Source organism: Onychostruthus taczanowskii, unplaced genomic scaffold (assembly GCF_017590055.1).
Source record: "Onychostruthus taczanowskii isolate IOZ18803 unplaced genomic scaffold, ASM1759005v1 scaffold20, whole genome shotgun sequence".
NCBI lineage: Eukaryota > Metazoa > Chordata > Aves > Passeriformes > Passeridae > Onychostruthus > Onychostruthus taczanowskii.
Genome location: NW_024499240.1, coordinates 10,428,804 through 10,446,995, shown reverse-complemented (window position 1 = coordinate 10,446,995; position 18,192 = coordinate 10,428,804). Strand labels below are relative to the sequence as shown.

Below are 18,192 nucleotides of genomic sequence, written 5' to 3'. Positions count from 1 at the left end.
AGAACATATCTTCTGATGACACTCAGGTGGGGAAATCCAAGCACATAAAAAATTAGTTTCCAAATGTATAGTTTTGTTGCTTGTCATTTGACACAGCTAGGATTTTAGTTCTCATTTAGTGATGAGATGTTACTCTTGACTTAGATATGTGAAATGCAAACTTACACTTTGACTTTAAGTTTTGGTGTTATATTTGCAGGCTTAACTACTATTGGTTTTATGGGGAAGGCAGAATTTAGCTGTGTAAGCTGCAGCATGCCTGTATGCTGTCTTCTACAAAGGACATGTACAATACAGGCATGCAGAATGTTGTGTATGCACCCATATGTGCTATCACCTGACTTGTTTCCAGCATGGGGTTTTTTCCTTGATTGTTCATCTTTGCGAAGAAAGTCACATCTCTGTGTGTTCAGCATGACTGATGTGAAGGGTTTTAACCACCTCACCTACCCCCAGCCATCTAAATATTGGATGTCTACACCAATCCTATCTTTGCTGATTGAAGAAAGACTGGGTGCCTAGGGAATAATTCCTCTCATGTGCCTTGGAGAGCTGCTCTGAAGCTGGGTGCCTGTGAGACATCTCCAGTAGGGTGGGATGGGTCACTGTCTGGAGTCACAGCCCAGAGCCACCAAGCCTGTGCTGGTAGGCTAAGTCAGCTGAGCTGGAATGTTTAAGACAGGAAAGACAGGCATTGTACCTTCAAATGATGCTAAGGAAGATGGAAAGTCTATTATTTTAGCACTTAGTCCTGAGCTATAGCTGATAGTCAAGTTTCCATTGACTTGGAATAGCTGGGCCATCCTTTGGAGTCAACTGGGGATGTGTGAACCCTTCCTTATTTCTGGAGAAGCTGATCTAGTTTATAATTAAAGTGGGATGTGTACATTGCTGACATGATAGGAGTTTTATATGTTGCTTAGGTAATTATAACTTGATAGGGTGAAACCCACATGGATTCAACAGAGATTTTTTTTTTACTTTAATCTGTTAAGGTTTTGTTGCCTTTTTTTTTAAGTTCATAAGAAGTTCACAGAAAATGTAGGAAAGGTGAGTAGTGTCAGACTTTGCTTGGAGGTTTATAAGTTTTTAATTATTTAGTTGAAAAAAAATTGCTCTAGAAAGTAAAGTAATTAAGGACAAAGTGTAATGCAAACTTGGGTAGGCATAAGAGAGAACTGAGTTGGATTGTTAGTGTACCTTCCTTGTGAGTTTGAGTTTTCCTGTGGTGGAGTGAGTTGGAATAGATGCACGGGAGTGAAGGTAAGCAACTGAAGTAATTCTCACCTTATGTCTGTTTGTGCTGAGCTGATAGAGCAATGTTGTGTGTCTGATCTACTGAAAATTTGTTGCTATGCTCCTTCTGCTTAGTCTGCTTTATGCCTTTATCAAGCTGAAAGCCTTTTGAAGTCTGTGGATCATTTTCTTTTCTTTGTATTGTATGTTGTTTCTAAATGAATTAGCTTCTGAGCTAATCTGTCACAGATTTAATTATGGCACACAATCACAAGGGACTTGCTTTTCCTGTTACTGAGCAAGGAACTTTATTGAATAAGGAAAACAGTTGTGTACTTGATACTAATTTGGTCTTTCACTTTCTCTGTTTCACTGTGGAGCTACTCCAGTCTTTTCTTGCTAAAAGATTAAAGAGAAAGGTATCTGGATAAAAAGGATAGTTGTGTGTGTCTTCCTTGACCACAAGAGTATGCAGCAACCTGAAAGTGGTGTTTTCCATGCTTCAGAGAAGAGAAATTGTGTTCAGAGGTCTTGGATTCCTCCTCCATACTAGACTACCACCTTAAGTCAAGGAGAGAGTTTTGTTACAACTTTTTAACCTCACCTTCTGTACTATTTTCTTCCTGAAGGCTTTGCACTTGGACATGAGCCTCTTGATGTTGGTACTCTGCTCTGCTCACAGACATGTTGAGAGAGATTCATCAGTGCCCAAGTGCACTTTCTTGCTGCTATTTTTTCTAACCCCTATTTTCTTTCCTTGATTCCAAGGCTGTTTTGTTGTATTTTCCATGATGAAAGGTTTGGGATGATTCCTTCACTCTCTTTGCTAACAGTACACCTTACAGCTACACTTCTTCCCTCTGTAGCTTGCTCTGTAACATTCTTTAGAGAGGGATGATCTCTTCGCATTAAGCTCCGGGTTTGCCAAACCTTTGTACAGATGTTATATAGATAATATTCTGTGTGAGCATTAGGAATAGGTGGGAGAGGTTTGGTGAAAGTTCTGCTGCTTTTTTCTCCCATCCTGTGCAAGGTGCTTTCTCTAGTTATGTAGGCAATTAAGTGTTTTCTCTGCAAACATGGTCCCTTTCCAAACCCTAAACTATATCTGTTGAATTGTATTATCAGTCTTGGAGGTGGCAGCTACATCTGATTGTCCTGCTGGGAGAGGTGCTCAAGAGTTTTAAGCCAGGAACCAGTACTAGATTTGCTTCTGGTAAACATCATGGCAAGCTGATGTACCTGAATGCCCAGGTGTAGGATTTCCAAGGTCATTAGGCCAATGACTATTCCTTCTTTCTCTTCTTTCTCTCTCATTCTTGATCTATTTTTTCCATCTAAAAAAAACCAAAGTAGCATAAGTGGTCTATGCCACAGAAATATGTTTGTCACACTACACCACTTTGAACTGCATAACATCAAAGAAAATCAGTGCTTTGATAACTTGATTTGAAAGGGTTGTAGAAATAGCCATCATTATGAATCACAACAGAGAGGAATGGAAAAGATGATGATTTTCAAATAGCAAAGCTTGGAAAGTAGGGGAAGATGTAAAGTGGATGCCACTGCCACATTATCATCTAACAAATCCCAGTTACACAACTGTTATGTAGCTTTGCAGAACATATTTTCTTGAGGATACGAAGAGGAATGAAAAGTACTAGGTGTAAAGAGGAAATGCGGGCTCAGGAAAGGGTTGTAACGAGGGAGAAAGCAATGCATGCTGCTTGGGTATGGATTTCTTCCACTTCCTTCTCTTCCTAAAACCACCCTTTCTGAAGATGAAGGGGATCCAAGATTGCTTGCTGAGACTCCCCTCACCCTGAAAGGAGACTTCAGTTCTTATGGGTTGAATATAGGGAAGAGAAGAGAAGCTCCCCAGCATTTCTGTGCTTTGCCACTCCTCTCCTGAGAAAACTGTCTCCATGGACTGGATTGAGTTTCTGGCTCCAGGAGGCTACAAGCAGTTAAGCCTTAAAGTGGTTAATTCTCAACTGCAAATGTTTTAGTCTAGAATTTTGGCAGGTCAAATTGGACTTTTCCTTATTCTTACCTTCAGTCTAACAGACAGGAGTTAGGGCATTAAGACAAGGTAGCAGCCAGTGGAATGCATGGTGCTAGTTAGGTGAAATCAGTGTGTCCTGTCCCATCCTCATCCCCAGACAAGTGCTGGGTAGTGGGGAATGTCTAGAAGGTTTCAATGACATTGAGTTGGGAGACTATTTGCATTCAGACACAGCTTTACCACTAGACCTTCATTAATACTTATGCTCTGGTTTTATGAAGAGTAAAGGAGAAGATATGAACAGAATTATCTCTTTTATCAACTTTTATCAACCAGTTTATATGTTTGCTTCTTCCAAGAAGCTGCATGTCCTTTCTTAAAAAAAAAAAAAGGGGGGGGAAGAGGGAGATGGAAAGAGGACATGTCCCATACTGATTCACTTGGTAGTGTGTATTGCAGAGAATCAGTAGCCAAATGGCTCTGGAGTGTGAAAGAGGCAGAAATGAGCTAATTGTGTTGGTTAGGTTATTCTAATGATTTTTATTAGAGCAGAGGGGGACATAATTTGTGACATCATTTGATGTGGGAAAGGAGGAGCTCAGTTTATGCCTAGAATAGCTGACCTGCAGTCTTTCCTCAAATCAGTGTAACTTCTACTGTGGAGAAAAGATGCTTTCAGCTGAAGAAGTCACATAATTACACTAAATTAACTTAATTATATTGACAAAAGCAATCAGTCAGTTGACTTCTATCTGAAAAACTGTTTAACCAATGCTTTTGCAGTAAAAGTGATGTACAAGGATTCTGCTACTCAGTATTTCTAACCAGCTACAACAGAGACCATCTGAGCATACAGCATGTGCCAGAGTGGAGCTCTGGTGCTCCGGCTGAAACTATACATGTCGTGTGGGGACACTGGCATTTGAAGGAAACGCAGGAATTCTGTCATGTATGCTGTGTCTAGAGGTGTTGTTAACAACCACAGACATCTTGATGTACCTTACACAAACATTTTTAGGCTTACTTCCTGAGCAGGTTGTTTAATGTGACTGTGCTGTCTGTCTTCAGCCATCCACTCTAATATCATATGAACCTCCTGATTCATTTTAGTCACTGTTGAAAGACAGAAGTGTCAAATACGTTGAGTTTTTATGTGTTTTGTGAAAACAGGTGGTCAGGTGAAGGAGATCTCTGCATTAGTTCTTTCTAACTAAAGCAGCAGCTTTTGAATACATTGTTTTTCCCCAGGGACTCCGTGCAAGAGGGCATGGGAAGAGGCAAGGGATCTAGCTGTGAAAAAAGTGTCAAGCAGACCTCAGACCTTGTAAGACACAGAGTAATGCAATTGTAAGGAAAAAAAAAAACCCTGCTGGAAACTAAGCTGTGTCACTACTGCTAGTCAAGAACTACTCATTGTCAGTGTGACTGCTGCTCAGTTATTATTCATGATCTGACTGTGGTTTGCCTCAGCTGTGCTAATTCTGTGGCTGAGTCTTACCTGCCAAGACAGCATCCCTTCTGGCTGTCAGCGGGAGCTGGCTTGCACTCCTGCAGGCAGGCAATGCTGGCCCGTTCTCTTGTGGGGAAAATGGGAGCTCTCTGGAGCAAGCACACAGTAGAATGTGGCCTGTCTAAGCTTCAGGCCATGGTTTTCAGATGGCCATTAAATGGCTTTTAAATGCCCAGTGTCTCACAAGAAAGTCTTCTGCCTTTGTTTCTTGGGAAGTCTAACTGTCTTTTGCCTGCTGTTTGAATTCTTTGTTGCAGACGCCCAAGTTAGCGTGTGCTTTTTTAGTGCTAGTTCAAGAATACTGATATTTATTTCTCGATTTTTTTATGGAATGAGAAATGTCTGTAGGGTAAAATAAATAAAATACTAGAAGGATCTCAAATGGAGGAATACTTTTCTGACTCCATCCTGAATGTGTATCTCTGGCTTGGTGTACAAACCCAGACTTTTGCTCCTTTCTTTTCTCTAGGCTGTCAGCGCTCCATAGGTTTGTCCAATGGGAAAGCCAAGGTGTGCAGCTACAGTGGATGGTATTACTGCAGCACCTGCCATGTGGATGACAACTTCCTTATCCCTGCACGGCTGGTTCATAACTGGGACACTTCCAAATACAAGGTAATCTCCCTGCAGCCTGGAGTGCTAGCAAGTGAACTGAATTGCTGATAGAAACACAACAGCCTGAAGGTCGCAAGCATTGACTGCTAATACTGTTTCCTTTGTCCCTTTTGACAAAATGAGCCACTCTCTCTCAACAAGACATGTTTTCATCAGTTTCCTTGGCCAGATCTAAGGTGCTCTTCCACAGGAGCAGCCATGCTCCTCCTTCTGGGTGGCATCTTTTTCATCATTGCTTATCTGGCTATTCAAGGGGCAGGGAGAGGTAGCACACAACAGCAGCTCTAATTCTTAGAGTTAGTGGAACCTTGAGGAGTACCTGTTTCATGACCACCAGTGACTAAGGATTGGCATAGATTACTGATGGATGCTAAATTGTGGAAATTCCTATAGGACACTGGCTTACCAAATGCAATGCTGGTGAGGCCCAGTGTGTCCTGTCTCACAAGTGCAATGTTTGTGAGGCCCAGTGTGTCCTGTCTCACAAGTGCAATGTTTGTGAGGCCCAGTGTGTCCTGTCTCACAAGTGCAATGTTTGTGAGGCCCAGTGTGTCCTGTCTCACAAGTGCAGTGTTTGTGAGGTCCAGTGTGTCCTGTCTCTTGGCATGAGCATTTTGAGGACACTAGAAGGACATTGCTGCAGCACTTGATTGAACCAAAGAGATGAAAGTAACATAACAAGAAAATTCTACAGTTGTTCACTTGCCACACAAGAGCTTTTCTAAAACTTTTGTAATCTGCTATTTGCTGCTGCCTCGGTGGCTGGTTGCGAGATAGGGACACTGATTACACGCCTCAAAGCATTATACCAGCAAACACAGTAACAGTGTTGTTTTGCCATCTCAAGCAGTATATGCTGAAAGAATAACAAACTCATAAGGAATCCAGACCATGCTAGAGCTTCAGACCTAGCAGCCACTGTTAGGAGAGGCTGTTTGATGTTTTGTGTCTGCAAATATTATTATTATGTGCTATTTGAAAAGGGAAAAAATAACCAGTAAATGCCCTATTAGAGAAAGAGCAGGTCTCTTGAAGAAAATTTGTCAGATGGGGAGATTATTAACAGGTAGCCAGAGCCTGCTATCAGGAAAATTACAGTCTTGCTCTGTGAAATGCAAGATTCTTCAAAGTTGCAAAGCTCCAAGATGTGGAGACAAAAAGCCCTCCTATGCCTAGAAGGTAGGAATATTTAAAAGTTCATTTTTTTGGATCTTTTACCAAGGACTAAACTTGCTACCACATGGTATAAGCAGACCTGATATGGGGCTAGTGGATAGTAAGGCAAAGACCTCATATCAAGCTGTCAGTAATACTGACAGGAAAATTAACTGGGTTTTTTTCTAAACCTGCAGCATAAAAACTGTGCTCTAGTCCGTTTCCTGTGGTATAGGCAGCTGAGGCACAAAAAGAAGCAGGACTTTAAAGCTTAAGCATTCATTGAAAACTTAATCTAGTGTCATCTCACTGTAACAGTGAGAAATTTTGTTTTGCAGTTTTTGTAGACAGAACAGGTGTGAGGTGCCTTGGAAACACAAGCAAATTCTGTGCAGCTGCTTTACCTGTCTTTTTGTGAAAGTGCTCAGAGAGCTGAATTTAAGAAAGTAACGCAATCCCTCAGGTAGGAAAAAACATCATCACCCCCAACTAATAGAGCAGGAACTAGGGCAGGGAGGGAAGGTGAAGATAAGCACTCTGCCCTGCCCCTTGTAGGTAGCACAGCTCTGCCTGAAAGTGGAGCTTCTGCAGAAGGGGACGTGCTCCTGGCTGTACTTCTGGCTGCACACCCCAAAGAGGTCCTGCAGGAAATAAACACATACCACATTTGATGGTCAGGACTGAGAGGATTCAGGACTGAGCGCTCCAGAATTCAAAAGCTTCTTTGTTTTACACAGTCTGAAATGTGTCTGTAAGTCCACCAAATTGGAAGCAAAATTGAATGGAGAGTTTGCAAATCTGCATTCCTTTCCACTGCCACCTATTCCCCACCTCCTCAGTTGTTTCTGGGGTCTGTCCTGTCTCTGGTAAAGCAAGCACCAAAAAGTACTGTAGGGCATGATCTTTTACAGTGTAACTGGGCATGTTTCTCTTTTTATGTTACATGAGCTCAGCATCTGAGCAGCAGCTGTAAAATAAGCTGTGGCATCAATTAAGTTTGGAAATGGAGAGATTCTTGTCTGCATTTGGCAAGATGGGTCATGAAAATCAGAAACAATGAACCTCTCTAGAGCTGTCTCTTCCCATACCCAGGATCCTGAAAAACAACAATGCACTTAACATCTGGTAGCACATAGGTAGGAAAAGAGAAATCTTCTTGGCTGCAATAGGAGGTCTTTGAAAGGACTTGGCAGTTAGACATATTTCTTCTGTCAAACCAAAGCTGCAGCTCAGTCTCCAGGTTTGCTTTTTCCCCCCAGTCTCTTACTGTTTTCGTATTTGTGTTTTTCATGTGTTTATGTGAAGACAAAAGAAAAGAGGCAGTTTTGTGAACACTCTTTCTTTCTTTTGCTTAGGCCAAGTGTTTTCCCTGTTTGCATGCAAAGCCCACTAAATGTTGCAGTTTGTTTCAGGTGGCTTTCAGCCTGCACAAAGTGCCAAACACAGTAGGAAATGAACTCCCTGTACCAGAAGGTTTCAGGAGAAGCTGACTTATGGTAAATTGAATTTTGACTGTTAGTTTGCAGGCTTTAGAAAGGTCTGGAAATGTTAGCATCCATCCTTTTATGACATTTAAAGCTGAAACCCTGTTGCACTTTGCATCTTCTCACTCCTTCTGGCTGATTTAATAGGATTGTTTTACTGCCCAGTAAAACTGAGGGACTGTGTGTATGCTAGGATATATACTAAAGTATTGAATTACTGTGGATGCCCAACCCTTCCTGTTTCGAGACTGTGTTTCAGCCTCTTGTAGCACTGCTGTGTTGGGCAATATGAGTTAATGTTTTACAAGATGTGTGTTCCTGTGTCAGCCATGCTGAGTGGACTGACACCTGTCAGCCAGTGATGCTGGGCAAAGCTACTTTTCCTGCAATCAGCACTCCATGGTTGCATTGTATTGGCAAGGAGAGGGAAGGGTTTGCTTTGCCCTTCTCTTCTTAAGGGCTGCATTCAGACCAAACAGCACCAGTGCTGCACAGTAGTGCTTGGTCACCATAGTGCATGCATATGGCAGGGTCACTCAGGGGACCTCAGCTGTGGCTTCTCTTTGTTTCTGTGCTCCTGATGCCTCAGGAGAGATGCCCAATGTGGGGTACAGGTGTGAGAGCGGTATTTGGACAGGAACCACCCTCCAGTTCCTAAGACAGCAGGGCAGGTGGATGAGGAGCCCATCAGCTCAGCAGAGGCTTAAAGCAAAGAGATGGACAAAGAGCTGAGCACCTGGTCCTCCTGGTGGGAGGAGCTAGTCACTGTGCCAAGCATTCACACACCTCCTTGGGAATCATGGAATAAGTGCTTTAATTTGCTCATTGGTGGGAGAGGACTAATAATTACTATAGGTACAGAAGCTGCCAAGGGATTGCTGAGATATTGCAGTCATTGGCTAATGATTGTAAAAACAGGTTGTTTAACTGCAGTTTTTTACTGCACTGTAGTAAGTATAATAAAATATCAGTGTTGCTAGTGTTAAAAAACTTGACAAATTTGGAGTTTATAGAATTTTGTTCTGCAAAATCTGAGGTGCTTGTGTTGCAATGTTAGCTCTGATTACACTCAGATGGCACAGTTCTTTGTACATGCAGGATATTAAAAAAAAAAAAAAACAAAAAAACAAAGAAAAATTAAGTTAGTGGAGTGTTTAAATAGGTGGGATATTTAATATAGCTTCAGGGCCTGGGAAAGCTGTAGAGTTATGGTCTGCTGTATTTAAAATTGCACATCTTGTTATCTGTGTAGTTACTGGTGGAAGGCTGGCCTTGGCATATTTCTTAGATTTGTATTAAATTAAATGTTGTGAAAAGGTTACATCTGCAGCTAGCTTCCCCTGTCAGTAGCTAGTTGCTTGTGCTGGTTTTGGAAGTGGTGCTATTTATAAGGCTATTTATTGTTCTTACATTCAGCACCAGGAGGGAAATAACTTCCTAAATCTCAAGAGGCTGTGGCGTGTGTGCCCTTTCTACTTTTGTTAGCCTAACTCATCCCTCCCTTGTCTCAGTGTAAACATTGACTTAGAGGTCCAGGAGGACTAATTGAATTGTGGAACCAGTATGATTTCTGTAGCAGAGTTTCAGGTGATTTACAGCTCATTTCTTGTAATCCCATCTTCTCTTTTCCAGCTGTGATAAAATGCAGAAATCAGGAATGAGAGTGAATTTGGCCTTTTCACTTAAGGACCAAGAGTCCCATTCATTTATCAAGATTACAGTAGCTTTTTGCAGGAGATAAAACAGGGCACTATTATGAAAAATGTGTGAAAAACTTCTTGCAGATAGAACTTTGGGAGTAATACTAATAAGAGTCACTTTTATTTATCTGTATTTTAAAAAGCACAACAACCTGCCAAAAAGAAAACAGTGAACAAACATAAAAATATTAGCAGAGAAGAAACTGGTTATTCAGATTTTAGACTTTAAAAAAATCTAGTAAGCTTATATTACTGTGCAGCAAAACCATATGTGACTGCAGATATCACTGTACGTCGGGTAAGTAGCTGTCTCATACATTCAGTTTTGAAGGGCTTGATGAAGTTTGACTTGGCTATAAGCAGAGAGAGTTGGATCTCTCTAAATTCTGTCTCCATTTTTAATTGTTAACAGACAAAGTTTTCAGATGCATAGAATAGCTGACATATCACAATGGGGGAGATCTGCTTAAAAAGAGTTTGGAGAAATGCCTAACTAAACTGCTTTATTTTTTAGGTATCGAAGCAAGCCAAAGAGTTCCTGGAATATGTTTATGAAGAGCCATTAATTGATATCCAGCAGGAAAATCCCATGTTGTACAATCATGTTGAACCTCTGGCAACTGTTGTCCGCCTGAGACAGCAGCTGAAATCCCTGCGAGCCTACTTGTTCAGCTGCAGGGCAGCAGTGGCTGAAGATCTGCGTAGAAGGTAAGAACCACAGCCAGCCTGCTGCACAAGGATGGAGTGTCCTTGGTGTGCTGCCTCTCCTGCTGCCTGTTTTGTTTTCTCTCACACTCTGGTTCTGAAGGCATTACCCATTTAGAAAGATGCTGCGCTGTATCTAACTTCCCTGGAAAGCTGGGTTATCCTCTGCTGAAGAAAATTATGTTTTAGGGTCTGAATATCTGAAGTTGTTGTTGACAGCTATTAGCCCTGGTTCATCACATGCTGTGGTGAGCATCTTTTACTCCTCCTCAGGCTTTCTGGCTGTATGTGAGTATTTTCAGTCAGACCTGCTACCTTGTGCCCCCAGCCATGGCATCGCAGTGAGGTAGCCACTGCTGGGACCTTTGAAACACCTCACAGTGTGGCAAAGCATGAGGGAGGGCAGAGCCAACCACCTTTGCAGCACTTCTGCTCTCCTCTGTGGTATGAGCTCAGCCAAAGGCAGAGGCCACTGTAGTTCCCTGGCACGAGACCCAGCTTATGATTTATGCTGGTCTCTTGCTCAGCCAGTGTCCATGACATAGCTGCACCGAATGTTTTGTTTATTGGCAAACACATGATCACAGCACAGCAAAAGGTGTTTCATACTGAGTTTGCTGTGGTGAAAATAGGAGTTTTATAAAAGGTGAACTTCATTTTAGAAGTGCTGTATCTTAGTCCATTCAGCTGCTGCTGCATTTTTCTAACAAGTTAAAAATGAACCATTTTCTTAAAACAGTCAAGCCACTGTTGTAATCTTAAAAAGGCCAAGTAGTTTTTGGTGTGGATCTCCAAAAGAGATGGGGAGATGTCTCTGCCTGTGCCATACTGTGAAGTGAGTGGCTCTGGGGACATGCAGCTGACCTGATGGATCTGTAAGCATTTGTATACCCCAGTTTTTAAGACAAGATTTCAAGCAGGAAAGCCACTGCTTTGAAATTGTGAGCTGCCAAAGGGCAAGGAAGCAGGTGACATCAGTGACTGTATTTTGAATGTGGTGTTCTAGGGACCTGAATTCTTTGAAAGGGAGAGGAGACTGCATTGGTGTCTTCATCCCAGGTAAGGAGAGCTGGGCTGCAATAACCTATGTCATTGCTTTGATGAACTACTTAGAACAAGTAGGAGAAGGATACAATAACAGGTTTATGGAGAGCATTGCACTGTGGGTTAATATGTGTTTGTATGTTACTACTCAATTCCTATTATTTGCTAGGGCAGCTTACAGCATTTTAAAAACTAGGATGGCTTTCTTTTATTCCAGAGGATGGTATTTTCTTGCAGAGCTGGCTTTCTATGCCATCCTCTTCAATAAAACTAAAAGGAAGATAAGATTCTTGAGGGTTGTTCAGAAAAAGTAGAAGAAAGGAAATTATGCTTTATGATTAGTATTGAAAAAAGTAATTCTTTTAGTAAAATAGAAGGAGGCAAGGAACTCAATGGGCTTGGGTAAGACTGTAAAAGAAGAGAGTTCAATGGAGGCCTAACATAACAGTCAATTGACTGGAGATAAAAAAGGGATGAGCGAAAGGCAGGAAAAGGAGTTTCAAATAAGGAAGAAATCTCAGGAAATTGAGTTAATTAAGAAATCAGGACAAAAGAGGAACAATCCAAAATTGGGAGTTGACAATTGCTAAGGAAATAGAAGACAGAATGGACAAAATGTATGACAGAAATGTGAGTGTGCTCTTTTCTTGGAGCAGACAGGAGAGAGAAGACATCTCTGTGTCAAAAGGAAACAGCTAGAAGGAAAAACTGGGAAACAGTGCTCCTGATGCTCCTTTTCCTACCATCTCCAATTAAAGCTGTGTGATGAAGAGAAGGGCCCCAGCCCAAGAAAGGCTTGGTTTTGTACTGGGGAAGCATCTCCAGTTCGATAGGACTTGCTACAAGTGTAAAAGCCCCCGAAGGAATGTACACTACACACCTTAGAGTCTGGCTCCCTCTTGGTTTGTGAAGTCTCCATTGAGGTGATTTTGGTGCTCAGTTGTTCTCCAGATGTCACCTAAGAGGTGTGTGGAGATGAGAAGGAAGTTCTTTTCCCATAAGGATTTATTCCTTGCACAAAATGCTCCCAATGACTTTGCTGCCTTCATCTAGTATCCCAGTGTGCAGATGTTCACTACCAATGTGATGACTTTATAGAGCACAGATGAAAAGTAAACAAAGAAAAGATGTGATTTTAAATTTTCCTTTGGCTCATCCCAGGAGCAAGTTGCAAGAAAAGGAGGAGTTTAAACAATATGGTGAGACAGCATTCCTAAATTTAGTACTGTTTCCTAATTAAAAGTGAAAGATGGAGAGAGAGAATCCAGTTATCTGTTCTCCTCTGAAAACATTCTTTTTCTGCTTAGTCTTCACCTTAGTATGTGAATAACTATTAATCACAAGAGAGTGAACACAGCATCTTGAAGACCTGTCAGACCCATATAAACAGACTGAAACAAACTGTTAATATTGCTGTCTACGGAGAACTAAAAACAGACTGATTAATTGTATTGGCACCTTGCTGCCTCTGGGACACTGATAGAGCCTGCCTTATTAGGGAAAAGCAGATCACTCTGAGGTTTCTTTTATTAATACTATTTGCATTATCATCTACTTTAAATCTATACCTTGCTCTTCAACCCAGATCACAAAATGAAGATGGCAATGAAGTTGGAAACTCTTGGTGTCCTCTGTGAAGACAAAACTGTTTACAATGCTTACAGTCACTTTTTCTGAAGGATTCCAGATGGCTATAAACCAGGTTAGCTCAGGATCTAGTTAGCTTAAATGTGGAAATGTTGTTTATAATGTTTGGTGTGCCTAGATAGGTACTTTGAGAACTTTGAAACTTGGCATCTAGCAGGGAACTCAGGACTGAAACCACATTGTGAACCTTGAAGATGCAAGTGACAAAGTAGAACAAAAGGAAGAAGAAAAGGAAGGAAGGAAAAGACAGAAGAACTCCTTAAAGTAGCTAGAAGGCTCACAGTAAAAATGGTCATTGTCAGTTATAGTGATTTATTCTCACCTATTGCTCTACTGGATTCTACACTTTGATATTTGCAGGGGGAAAAAAATAAGGAACGTGGACTTGACTGGGCGGTGAAATAAGGCCCTCCACCAGCACGTATGAGCAGGGTTCCTCTGATATTAGCCAGATGAGATTCCCAACCTGTTGCTGAGCTCCCTGTTTTACAAGGGATGTTGTTATGCCTAGTTAGCTGTAACTGTCACCTCAGTATTGCAACACATCATTTGCCTCAAACGTCTTTACTGAACAAGTTCTCACTTGTTTTTGTTGCCTTGCTTATGTGGATACTGTTCAGGCAGAGGCATACAGGGCTGAAACCTAGAGCCAGCACAGAATTAGTACAAGTGGAACTGTAGAGATCCCACCACCACCTGCAGATGGTGTATGAATGGCCCAGAGAAACCAAGATGGAGTCAATAAAATGGGTGGCTGGGAAGGAAACAGAATCTCTGAGTCCATTAAATAATTAGGGTATTCTATGAGACTGTGCTGTGTGATGCAGGTTCTGTTCTGGGTTTGCATTGTTCTTGTCATGATTGAAGATTCTTCAAGTCAAGGAACTGGCAGAATGATTTTAGGGGTAGTTTTCAGATGCCTGCATATCTACTGTAGGGTAGGGTAACCTAGGCCAACCTTGGAGCTCCATCTGGGGAGCCCTCTGGGCTCTGCTCTCTCAGCTGTACATCAAAACTTGCAGTTCAGGTGCTGCTAGCCCAGATACTTTAGACAGATGGCAGTGACACAAGGTAAGTGTTTTGCAGCAGATTCCCCTGTGGATTAGTGCTTGTTGTAGTGCCCTGGTTCTGTAAGTAAATCTGAATGGTGGTGAGAAACTGTATGGAAAAACTTCCCTCTTGTTACTCATCTTGGTCTGGTACCATTTGTCTGTTCAGCTCCAGAACAGCAATACATCAGTTTTACCCCAGCAAAACTCCAGTGCTAGATGCATCACTTAGCAGGCTCTAGTTTGGTCTTCCTGTGTAGCAGCAGGAGGTTAAAGGTACACCTCCAGTTCTGCCGACCCGTGGTCTTGGCTGAGCCTGCTGGTCTGTCAGCACGAGGTGGAACAAGCCCAGATGCAGTTATGCTGAACAATAGAGTCCTGTCACTTCCTACAGGGAGGCCTTAGACATAACACTTCTGACACAGGAATAGATTACTTTCAAAATATTTGTGTGGCAGTTGGGGAATCTGTCTAAACACATCACAGGAATACTGATTGATCTAATGCAATCATTATACCTCCAAATACCTCCTGTATGTGAAGCTGGGGCTATGTCATCTTTCAGACCAGGGACAACAGAAGGTCATTAAGTCATCTCCAGACTGTCAAAGGAGACTCTCCATTTTCTTTGCAATGTTTAGACCATTTGGGCAGTGGAAAATTCCAAAGCAGGATCCTGAAAGCAGTAAACTGCAAAAAGAAAGTTTGAGCAGGGAAGAAACAGAAGGATGTGGTTTCGGGGCTCTGAGATAATGGCAACACCAACAGAAGAAGAAAATTTGTTGCATGGGTGGTTGGAAAGAGGGTGAGAGAGAAAATCATTCAAAGAGGATATCTACATATTCTTACAGGAACCAGTGTTAAGAACAAACAACAACCCAAAGTGAGGAAAGGTGAGAAAATAAATGCAGAGAAGTATGCACAAGCCATTTGTTTATTTAGATCCTGCATGCCTGTAGTCATTGCAGTAGCTGAAATAAAATTGCCTGTTGATGGAGCTCATACAAACAGACTACCTTCACCTCTTCGCTTCAGCTCCTCTCTTTTGGAAGAGGTAACCCTGCATGCAGGATCTTGCAAATTGGTATTTTAAAAACTGTTTGGCTAAAACTGAGGGGATGGTGTTAAGGTGGAATTTGAGCTTTCATTTCAACTAGAGGTAACAAACAGCTGAAGCCTTGAGATGTGTGCCAGAGCAGCCAGGGTGGAGGCAGTGCTGCTGTCGGTTCGTGTCAAGGGAAGGTCAAAAGCACAAGCTAATGCTCTATCATGGGAAGCATTCAGCTGAGGAACCTGCCAGAGCTTTCCATGGTAAGTCTTCCAGAAGACAGGTGGGTCTTTCAGTTCACGTTAGTGTTTTATGGTCTAGGGGGCACACCTGTATCTCCTTGTCAAAGAGATCAGTGATATTACATCACTTTCACGTTGGTAATTTCCATTCGCCTTTTGAGACCAGGTTGCTTTCAAAAAAACAATGATTTAAAAGCAAGTTCCTGTTAGATGTGGACACCATGTTAAATATTATTTGTGCCATTTTTGTCCCTGTATTTTTATATCAGAACTTCCAGCAGCAAAGTGCAAAGGTTCAAGAGTACCTGACAAAAGCAAAGACCAATTCCTTATTCTTAATTTCAGGTTAATTGGGGGCTCTAAATTATTTTGATTTCAAAATGAAACTCTGTCTCTAATTCTCTGTTCTGCTTTTAGTCACAGTGCTACTTGATTCATGAGTCGTAGTTCTTGTCTTTCACAATGTTACCATTACCTTGCTCAAGGAACCACAAAGGAGAGGGAGTTGGTGTACTGCATTTTAGTAGGAAGTTTGTAAACTGGTTCAGGGTTGCTGATGGATGATAAGAGTAACAGTTTTAACATAGGGGTGCTCGTGGGAAATTTCATAACAACATAAAATAATACCTGGATATGCTTGCTAATAAATCTAGCACTTAGTGTGGGCTGAAGATATGTGGGAGTGACTGTTCCCAGAACATAACCAGAAGTGTTCATACCTCATGAATGTGAAATGATTCACAAACACTTTTTTACATAAGCTCATAGAACTAGGGGGAAAAAAAAAAGAATCTGGTATAATGCCATAAAAACTAAATGAATAAGTAATGTTTTGGTTTGGTTTAAATTCATTCATTTATTTTTACCTTTTGACTTTAAAATCACTAAGTTCCCAAAGCCTTGTCTTTCTGAGTAACTTTTGTTGGCTGGAAAGTTTGGCTTTTTCTCTCCCAGCAAACTTCCAGGAGCTAAGATTTCCAAGGAAATACAAAATCAAAAGCCTGAAGAAAGCTATTGGAATTAGCAACACTAGAAAAAGTCCTGCCTTTTCCCCTCTCCTCTGATGCCGTTCTCTACCTCAAATTGACAATGTCCTTATCAAATAAATTGCAAGAGAAAATCCAGCAAGAAATGTTGTTTACCTTGCCATGTATATTTGGGATAACTAGCAACTCACTGATACCCCTCTGTACTTTTAGAACCAAATAGTAAGTCTGAAAAGTGGGAGCTTCTCTCAGATCGGGCTGCACACAGGTCCTGCCTGCCCGCTCCACATGTGGCTGCAGCTGGTGCATGGCTGCAGGGTCAGGACCAAAGAGGGCTCTTGCCCCTTGTTCAGGGCCAAAAACCCACGGGAACAGAGGTAATCAGCACGTGCTGGACTTCAGCTGCTGTACTTGGCAGTGCAGTGCAGTAGCTCCAAAGGTGTGAGTTGCAGTGCTGGGGTATGAACTGTGCTGGATGAGGAAGCGGACTTGGTACCCTGGTGCTGTGCCAGCTGTGGGTGTGTCAGCTTCCTGCAGAGGGGTGGAGAGGAGGCTGAATGCAGTGTTGTGCTGGACCGGGTCATCTGCGTCCCCTGTGAGTCACAGCTCAGTCCTACAGTTCTCAGCCTGGTCAAACCAGACACTCCTGGCTGGCACATGAAACCCAGGTGCCACCTTCCCTCCCTTCCCCCTCTCGTCCTAGGTTTTAAGAGGCTGTTTGGTATAAAGAAGACTTGGTTGTGCCCACCTGCCACCTAACTTGATTTCTTTTGATTGCACTGTAAAAAGAAGAGTTCCCCCTGCTTATCACGTTTGTACTTTGGTTATAGTGTCAGGCATAGGCAGATTAATTGGTTGTAGCTTTAGCAGAGCTGTCAGGGTATTTAACCCATTGAAGAAAAATTACCTAGGCTGGTGATAAACAGGCTTTAAATGCAGAGCAATTACTTAGTGCTAACAAAGCACCATGGCTACACACTTTATCCAAATGCAAAAAGCAAACTCTTATCAGTGGTTCTGTTTGCAGGAGGACACTAAAAGATAACCTTTGTTTGTGCAAATACTTACCTGATAAGATCATCCTAGAAGGAACAGATGAAATTTCTGTCTTGCCTGTAGGTTATACCAGATACAAAGTATCAAGCAAAAAAAGAATAATAACCAGAAACTGAGAATGCTCACTTCTTTCTTTTAGTTGGATCAAAAGTCCTAGATGATGTGTTTTTCTGCTTGCATTGATTGTGTTTATATCTAGTACAAAACAATAAAGCAATTTAGAGACCTTTAACCAATAGGACTTTGGATTTCATTGTTCACAGTAACTGGCAAAGCTAGAGGCTGGTTAGCATTGAACTTGGTTTGTTCATTGCAGGTTAAACCCTGACTGGTAGCCAGGGTTTACAGCACAGCAGTCCTGTGACTCATCAGTGGTGAAACTGGTCCGGGAGTTTCCAAGCTGGGAAAGCTTAGGAGGTTCTTTTAGTGGGACGTACCCTTGATACCATTTGGCTCTCAAGGGTCACAGGTCACATTCTGAAGCTGCAGAGGTTTGAGTTTTTATTGTGATGAGTCTTAACGTCTTGTGTTTGACTCTGTCTGGTTCACTCCAGTTTCTTTTCTGTGTTAAGATTTGACTGAAAGGCCACTGTTTATTGAATGCTCTTAATTGACCAATTAAAAAAAAATCTAGTTAGTTGTACCACATCAATCAAAAGATTTACAAAACGGACATTTTATTTTGCTTTCAAATGACTTATCAGATATTT

At 41.8% G+C, this 18,192-nt stretch overlaps 1 protein-coding gene across 2 annotated transcripts in view; it reads left to right on the top strand.

The window, feature by feature from the left end:
- Positions 1–18,192, top strand: part of PLEKHM3 (pleckstrin homology domain containing M3) — an 83,830-nt gene that overhangs the window by 15,726 nt on the left and 49,912 nt on the right. For both annotated transcript variants that reach the window (XR_005952549.1, XM_041403341.1), the window contains exons 3-4: positions 5,221–5,366; positions 10,220–10,413. Coding sequence is in view for 1 of the 2 variants with exons in the window: in XM_041403341.1 (XP_041259275.1) it covers positions 5,221–5,366; positions 10,220–10,413 (340 nt within the window). In the remaining variant the exon portion in view is untranslated. The remainder of the gene's footprint in view (positions 1–5,220; positions 5,367–10,219; positions 10,414–18,192) is intronic.